General features: G+C 39.8%; 1 protein-coding gene across 2 annotated transcripts in view; it reads left to right on the top strand.

The window, feature by feature from the left end:
- The window catches only part of dclk1b (doublecortin-like kinase 1b), a 43,134-nt gene that overhangs the window by 1,525 nt on the left and 32,377 nt on the right, over nt 1–9,232 (top strand). For both annotated transcript variants that reach the window (XM_053647099.1, XM_053647100.1), the window contains exon 2: nt 1,859–2,205. In XM_053647099.1, coding sequence (XP_053503074.1) covers nt 1,859–2,205 — 347 coding nt within the window. The remainder of the gene's footprint in view (nt 1–1,858; nt 2,206–9,232) is intronic.

The following is a 9,232-nucleotide window of genomic DNA, read 5'->3' as shown; positions in this document are numbered from 1 at the left end:
TGAACCTAATCATGTTTGTTGTGAGCAAATGCTCTTAGTGTTTGTCTAAATGGATGCCATATGCTACTAACAGGATCCTCTTATAACATTTCATAAATATTTTATGGTATTTTACATCCTTACACTTCTACTCCATTTCTGTATGCACAGCTGTATCGTTGCTTACGCAGACTTAAATCCATGTTGCACACAAACATCTGTCCTGAAATGCAAATCGACCTGGTTCTGCTTTGATACTGGATAAGGAACGGGCTGCTTTGCATATCACTAGAGGATTGCAGTGAAATATTTAGGCCAGGCATCCATTCATGTCCAGACCCACAGCACTTTTATAGCCAAGGTGAATGTGAAAACGCGAGACATGCCGGCAATTCTGGTCTCAACAGAACAATTATCCTCGGATGATTTATTTCGCGTCGTGCGGTCTGTTAATATTATTACAACGCTCATCAAACACAGCAAATGGAGTGTTCAAATTGAGTGAGTTATTCTCAGTCTTGTCTTATACCACAGCACGGTTGAATTCTCAATACTTACTCAGAAGGTGCTGGTTTATCTTCTATAGCAGTGGCTTTGACAGTAGTTCCGGCTGCAAGGCAAATCACAGGTTTATATCAGTGCGCTCATGATGTCTTAATATTTCTATAGTAGCAACTTCCCTGGGGCTTGTATGATGGATTCTTCACATTATTCATTTAAGCACTATGCGTTATATTTTTATCCATTTATAGTTACATTTAATGCTCTGGAACGTTCTCTCTCGAATTGAATAAAACAACAACAACAACAACAACAACGACACAGCTTTTCGTGTTACCCATGAACCAAAAACTCTGACCTGAAGATGTTCCAGTGTCTACAAACGTTACAGTATTAGCTCTGAAAAAGCCCTGGCACTGGAGACTCCTTCTACAAAATGCTAAACAAACGTACTTCTTACAGAAAACTTCACCATATCAATAATAACACACAATTCTTAGCGCGGAGGTAATGAAAATTGCTCTGATGTAAGAGCAAGGTATACTTCAAGACATGCTGTTAGTGGAAGGTAATCCACTTCAGGCTGGTAAGAGTAACTCCACGTCATGACCTGCACATCAGACACCAACCTGTTGTTGATTATTTTCCTATAACAGCACATCGCACGTTTACTTTTGGACTTCCATTTGGAGGACATTCTTTTCCCAGTCCTCCTTGCGATATTGAAGAGAACCAATCACTCTGGATATATTTCATGAGTGTAGTGACCAATAACATGCAACACAGCTGAAAAGAAATACGTTCAAATGTGTCTTTTCATTAATCTAACCCTGTAATAGAGCAGAATTCATGTTGGAACTTACACCAAGCAAAAACATAAAAATAGTTGATTAAACCGATCCTTATCCTACACTCTTGTTCCATCTCACATTCTAGAACTTTCTTCAGTTTGTCTTTTTTCTCGGAGAACATAAGCAAAGTATAACCCTGGGATAGAACAAATGAAGAGAAGCTAGTGAGCCTTGACTATGATGTCTGGTGAAGCCACCTTTGATTTGGCGCTACTGCAAACACTCTTAGTTAAAGCTAGAGCTCTTCAGGGTGGTTTGGTTTTCTCTTTTGGGGAGTCCTTGATGCTTCAAAGTAAAAGTAGAAAGGGGTTCCAATTATGACTATCCAAGGAACTCTTGCAAAACCCAAGAGTGTAGACTAGAAATAGTAATAGTTCATTTATCTGTGTAAACATGAATCATTTCTAGGTCGAGAACTGACACGTGAAGATCACTGAAGTTTCTTGGACTTTACTCTAGAGCAGAAATTTCACTGGTTATTTCATATTTTTGCAACCATTTCAACTTTTTTTCACCTTGTGTTTCAGGTGAGAGCTACGTATGTGTATCAATAGAACCTTTCAAGAAGCTGGACTACACCAAGAACATCAATCCCAACTGGTCGGTCAACATGAAGACCGGCGCATCTTCTCGGATGCCCACCTCACTGGCCAGCGCCAAAGCTAGCTCACTGGACACCAAGGAGAGCAAAGACTTTATCCGACCCAAGCTGGTGACCATCATCAGAAGCGGCGTGAAGCCTCGCAAAGCCGTCCGTATTCTCCTCAACAAGAAGACCGCACACACTTTCGAGCAAGTTCTCAGCGACGTCACGGACGCCATCAAGCTCGACACAGGAGCCGTCAAGAGGCTGTACACAGTGGATGGCAAACTGGTAGGTGCTCATGTGGAGTTTCATCACATCTGCTGAGATTGTGTTGTTTTCAAATCACTGACATTTCAATGCTTCAATGCTTTACAGAAAAACCTGGAGCAGTATTCAGTCCAGCGGCAGTGTTTAGCAGTTTGATGTATCTACAATATTTGTTTTTCGCTAAAAATTTTCTTTCTTTCTCTTACTTCTGAGCGATCTCGAAGACCGATTTTTAAAATGACGAATGAATAAAGTTTCAAATTAACATCCGTCAGTCAAAGTGTAGCCTATAAGTGCTTGGCCAGCTTTGTTAGAGAATGGAAAAAAAGTGGACGTATTTGACTAAATTGACGAATCGAAATAAAATGTCAAATTTGTGTGACAAACTAGATTATATACCTTGCACACTAAGTTTTCATGAGTTTCATTTTGGCTTCATTACATTGTACATAAAATAATGCACAAGTTAAAAGCAAAATAGGACGTGCTGGATCAAGTGCTATTTTATAAGCTTCTGGATAACGAGGATGGAAACCCTGTTGCTAAATGAAGTGATTAATGTATTCGATTAGTTTAGTTCAGCGCTCACATTTTCTCATTCATATACTGTATCGTCACACGCATTAGTCTTTTATTTTTGATTTTTAAATTGTCTCTTTTTTCTTTATTGTCTGTTTTTGTCTGCAGTCTGCATTTTCTATCCCTGATTTTTTCGGGGGGGGGGGGGGGGGGGGGATTAAAAGCGCTTGGAAGTGTATTGCAAGGATGAAATACAAATAACTTTTCTTACATAAATACTGGCCAAAACAAGTTGGACTTAAGTTATCAACTCTGTAGATGTCTCGTTGTGAAATACGAGTTCTGGTATAAGCACAGGACAGTCTTAATGATTATAGCAGCAGCTCGTAGGCAGAAATCTACTGAAGCAAGCGTATATAAACATTTGTATCATTGACGGACTATGCCTATATGAATGGAATCAATTTTAAGAATGTTATACAGAGAAATCCAGTGTTCATGTTGTCATATACAGTAAAATGTCATTTGATTTAAAGAGAATCTGACGGGAAGACTGGATTTTACATCATTAATTTACTAGTTTTCCATTTATGCATGTGCAAGACTCCGTATACACTTCAAACAACAAAAATAAAATTATAACACGTCAGTGTAGACCTGGGGTTTTCCTGTTATTTGATTACGTAAGTGAATGTAGCTGCGTTAATCGAATTATTGATTTAAAAAAAAAAAAACTGATTTGATTTTCCCTCCGTAACCAGATATACTGGAGAAAAAAAAAAAACCCTCTGCTGGTCCTCAAATAAAGTGGAGACACTTTAGCAGTCTAGTCTTGCTCAAAAGAACTCCAGAGGAAGTCCTCTCACCTTCATCCTCCTGCAGTGCTGTTTAGATCCGTGGCCTGGTTTCTCTGAGGTGAATCTGTTCATGCGTCATCGGCAGTCCAAACAGGTCACGATGTTCCCCTCCGTCACGACTATCCAGGACTCGGCTGGTGTCCCCGGTTCCTCCTGTTCTCCTCAAAGTGTCCTGCTTTTCTCTGGCCATGTGGGAGATCTTCCACACAGCCCTATTTAGCAGCAGAGGTTGACTTCTCTGTGTGAAATGCACAAGAATAATACATTTCGGAAGAACTGTATGCTCATTGGAGTGCTCTGGGAGAAGATTGAACAAACAGATGTAGTCTACGTTAAGAACTGGTGCATTCAAAGTGGCTGAGAGTTGAGAAGAGAAGAGAAGAGAAGAGAAGCCGTTGGATGGGAGCCATATTGTACACTCTGACTGGTAGCCTGACCTTTACTCCACAGGAGCGATAACTTCCATCGCCACAGGCTCTGCAGCTCATCACCCACATCCTCTCAGCACTTCTTTTCAACACACTCCACAGAGCTCTCACTTTCTCATATTTATTTAGACTTACAGAGTTTCTCTCAGCAGATAGGACTAATATTTCAACAATGTTGCTTTTCTATATTTCAGGCTTTGCGGTTTTTCGTTGCAACAACTAAAAATCCCGCTTAAAATAATGTGTATCAGAGCTGCTGTTACTGTATGACCCGGAAGTTGTTTTCTAAAAACGATGTTTCAGTTTGAACAGGAGTTCTTTTTGGGATTGTTGCCGGCAATAAAAAAAATGCTCAGTTTTGCCGCGACTTTTTCAAAAATTTGCGATGCAGCTCGATTTGCTGAAAATGCGATTGCACAAAATTGCTCTGCACGGCCTTTCGCAGTGATGTTTGTTGGTAAATGAGACATTTTAGCTGTCCTCCTGTTTGACGCACGTGTGACTGAACGCGTGTTGTGATGATCTGCGGTAATTTTGAAAAATTACAAGCTCCTCTGAATATTATGGATTTTGTTTGATTTTGCGTTCATTTCTGTGATCGGAAAAATGGTGAAATCCCGTAGGGACTGATGGTTTATTCCTCTACAGCAATTTCCACAATGAGTACAATTTGTTACGACACATCACACTTTTTTCATCTCGTTATAATTATATTAACGTTGTCGAACGTCCATGAAACATGTTAGTCTTGTTATTAATTATGTTGTAGCAGCTATAAACTATCATTCCTCCACCATCTTCTCTTTCCTCTCTTTCTTAAGTGGGCACTGGTGGCTGAACTGTTAAGGCTCTTGGATACTGATCAGAAGGTCGGGGATTCAAGCCCCAGCACCACCAAGCTGCCACTGTTGTACCCTTGAACTCTCAACCGTCACTGGCCCTCCACGGGCGCCATATCATGGCTAATCCTGCGCTCTGACCCCAGCTTCCTAACACGCTGGGATATGCAAAGAAAAAAAAAATTCACAGTATGTGATAAATAAAAGCTTCTTCTTCCTCTTCTTCTTAAAGTATAAGAAATATGACAAAAAATTAACCCTGTCATGTTATCAAAAAAGTTATATGGAGATTATATAGAGCGTCTACCCTACAAGCGTGGGCGGCTGTGGATCAGGTGGTAGAGCGGGTTGTCCACTAATCGTAGGGTTGGCGGTTCGATTCCCGGCCCATGTGACTCCACATACTGAAGTGTCCTTGGGCAAGACATTGAACCCTAAGTTGCTCCCGATGGCAAGTTAGCGCCTTGCATGGCAGCTCTGCTACCATTGGTGTGTGAGTGGGTGAATGAGACACAGTGTAAAGCGCTTTGGATAAAAGCTCTATATAAGTACGCCATTTACAAATGTAAGTTGTTATTATAGCATTAATATACAATAAACCTGTGATTTGCCTGGCAGAAGGAATTACTGTCAGAGCTGCTGTTATAGAAAATGAATCAACAGACCAGATGAGATTCAAGAATTTAACAACGCTGTTAATTAAAATTGAGTAAGAAATGACTCTACACTTTGACACTGCTTGAAATTTCAGAATCGATGAATGTGAAATGTGAAATCTGTAAAATTGGAAACTAACCATGTCCTCCTGCCACCCCAAAAAGCTAACCCACTAGTTAACTACAGTAAGCTAAGCTAGCTACAGTACATTTTCATTGTTATTTTCTGAGTGATTTATTTAACAGCAGCCAAACTCATTAAAATGTAACATATTCATGTTTCAGTTATTACTAATATTAGCCAAGGTAGCTAACTAGCCCGCTAAGTACATAGGTTCTGTAGTTAAAAGTGTCTCGTTCTACAGTATACTGTATTAGACATGTTGGCTTGAACCTATTAATAAGAGATTACTCAGTTTATATTCCAAGAATCCAAGAATTCCAAGAATTTCAGTGCCATGTTTACAAATTTGACCTAAATGCCAGTCTGTATAATGAAAATCAGCCATCCACATTTTTTAATCAGGGCTATTTTAAAGTTAGATCCAACAACAGTTGAAACATTTTTTTTATTTTTTACGCTAGCTAAAGACAGCAGTCTTTTAATATTATAACGTTTCACCCAGTAAAATCATGTCTTCATTCGAATTGATCTCTATGTCAGATTATATGATGACGATCCTGTAACGATAGACCTGAGATTACTAAAAATGACTACGTTGTGATTACACAATCAATTCGCATGATTCGGGTTTGTGCAGAAAACGGGCTCGCAAGCGTTCTAAGTCGGTTTCAGCTAATAGGGCTGTTTTTTCTGTGCATTATCATGTTTTGTTTATATTTTGCCATTGCTATTAATGTATTTGTAGCGATAGCGGCGCACGGTGGCTTAGTGGTTAGCACGTTCGCCTCACACCTCCACGGTCGGGGGTTCGATTCCCACCGTGGCCCTGTGTGTGTGTGTGTGGAGTTTGCATGCACTATTTTTTAGTTATAAGGCAATAAAACAAAGCCAGTCCCTCCAGGATTTCATGAAATCAAGCAAACTCAAAAATATTTGAATTACCGCAGATTCGGGCCGAGGCGCATCACGTGACGTCATCACAACGCACATTCAGTCAAAGCCCTCTTCGATTCACGTGCGTCGAACACGAGTACAGCTGAAATGTCGCGTTTACCAACAAACACCACTGCGAAAGAGCGCGCAGAACAAGTAGTTTTCTGCAAGAAGAAAAAAAAAAAAAAGAAAAAGAAATTGTGAGAAAAGCTGCAGCAAAATCAAGAATTTTTGGCAAATAAACTCTGCGAAATTCTGTACGGACTGAAAACATTTTCAGAAAAGTGGAAACTTTGTGAGCAACCCGGCATTACAATACTTTTTATTTTATTTATTTATTTATTTATTTATTTATTTTTTCCTCGAACATTGTAGGAACTTTGTGTACCGTGACCTTATTCGAACCTGCCGTGTACTTTCTGATGACTAGCTGGGATTGCAATTTTAATCAGCAGTTTTGCTAATCATTTGGGACATGCCTGTGGTGTGGGTTCAGACACAGAACTGTAGTGAGGCAAGCTAGAAAGACCGAGAAAGAGAAAAATCATCCTAATACGTAAAACACGCCCTTTTTTTTTTTTTTTTTACATTCACTCGCATATAGCTCGAATAGCTCTTATATAGCTTCTTTTTTTTTTAAACCCGTCTGTCAGTTTCTATGACAATGAGGTTACTGGAGATGGTTGCTAGGAAACAGGCTGTACTGCAGAGGGGGTGCAGCGAGTGATGATATCACATGACTGCCTCTCAAAGGTGTAAAGCCGTTTGTCTGTATCACGTTGTGGATGACTAGCGCATGCTCAGGACATGGTTAGCGTGCAGCGTATTTCGGTCTGGCCTTGTTTTTAACCATTTTTGGTTTTACGTACGTTATTGTCCTCTGAGCGCATTATTTAATTCAGATATACAGCCGTGCAAATTCTCTAGGTACACGTAGGTACTAAATGTGAATGGGGGGGATACAATAGAAATATTTTTTCCCCATAATTTAACCTTGGAGTAGGACAAATCCATGCGTCTCTACTGGGATTCTGTGAATCTACTGAAAGCTAAATCATGCAGTCGTACTGTAGGATGTACGACGCTGACGCTGACGCTAACACTGACGCTGGTTAGCGTTAAAATAAATCACAATCCTGTAAAAATATTAACTTTATGATCTTCTTTCCAAGCAACAGAATTCTCCGTGCTGGAGAATTAGATTAATTAAAGGAAACTGACATAAAGTTAGCCTTTAGCTGGCCCAGTTTCACAATGTTCCTTTATTTTCATATTAAGTAACAAAGACAGTTTAATAGTGTATAAGATATCAATCAGTTCTTCTTTTTGAATCGAAATATTTTCTAATAAATTACATCGCAGCTGTGTCATGTACCCATGTCTAACCGCTGTCGTTTTACTCCGAAGTCACTACAGACATTGGATTAGACGGAGCGCTGACTGGCGTTAGAGGTTCATTAATGATGAATAGACATTTCTAGGCAGTAGTCTGATACACTGTTTGATTTGAGCACGAAAATGATGACTCAGTGCACTCTGAGTGTAACGGGTAAGTGCTTGTGATGGATATATTCACAGTACATGTGTACAGCTTCTACAAGTTTGCAGTTACGGCTGGTGGATTTCCTCCTGTCTGTCTGTCTCACTCTCTGGGTTAAAAACGAGTTCTTTTTGATCACTTTTGGATGTGGATGCTCATATGATATGTGATTTGTTAGAGATACAAGCAGCTTTGATGGGGATAGATATCAGAACCCCTGACAGTGAGAGTCTGTTGGCACTGGGAGTGTGGTTCCTTTAGTCATGCGTGCTGTAGAACCCGTGTGTGGTCCAGTGGTAACTGTGAAGTGCATTTTGTTTTGCTGGACAGCTATGAATTAACAATATATATATAATAAGAATAAATAAACAAAAATAATAGCTCAGACATGTAGCACATGGGTTACTGATATTTGAGCTCCTCTCATTGTGCATGTTATGAATATCAAGGCTAACATAAAAATAAAAAAAATAAAAAATGGTTTATCTATGTGTAAGCTTATTGATTTAAATAGCTTCACAGTTTGTAACATGAAGAGACATGGTGCGCGCCACAGCGTGCTAATCGATAATGAAATTCTTTTTATTACTGAATTTTTTTTTTTTATCAGTTTTGTCAACTAGTTGTTGCAGAGACAGGTCCAGAGAAGGATAAGGATTATTAATGATAATAATAATTAGAAGAAGAAGATGAAGAAAATATAAAGTTGTAGTAAAATGGCATGTTGTGTCGTCTGTGGATAAAAATGGGATACCTTTGTAGTTTGTAATCTACCATTTTGAAAGTGACATAATCCATCCATCCATCCATCCATCCATCTTCTATACCGCTTATCGTTTTCAGGGTCACGGGGAACCTGGAGCCTATCCCAGGAAGCATGGGGCACAAGGCGGGGTACACCCTGGACAGGGTGCCAATCCATCGCAGGGCACGATCACATACACACTCACACACCCATTCATACACTACGGACACTTTGGACACGCCAATCAGCCTACCATGCATGTCTTTGGACTGGGGGAGGAAACCGGAGTACCCGGAGGAAACCCCCGCAGCACGGGGAGAAAATGCAAACTCCGCACACATAATATGAGGGCTGGATTGAACTGGCAGCTTGAGTATATATTTATATAGGAAAAGTGTGTTGTGTTT

Source organism: Ictalurus furcatus, chromosome 17 (genome assembly GCF_023375685.1).
Source record: "Ictalurus furcatus strain D&B chromosome 17, Billie_1.0, whole genome shotgun sequence".
NCBI classification, from domain to species: domain Eukaryota; kingdom Metazoa; phylum Chordata; class Actinopteri; order Siluriformes; family Ictaluridae; genus Ictalurus; species Ictalurus furcatus.
This window is presented reverse-complemented; position numbering and strand designations above follow the sequence as displayed.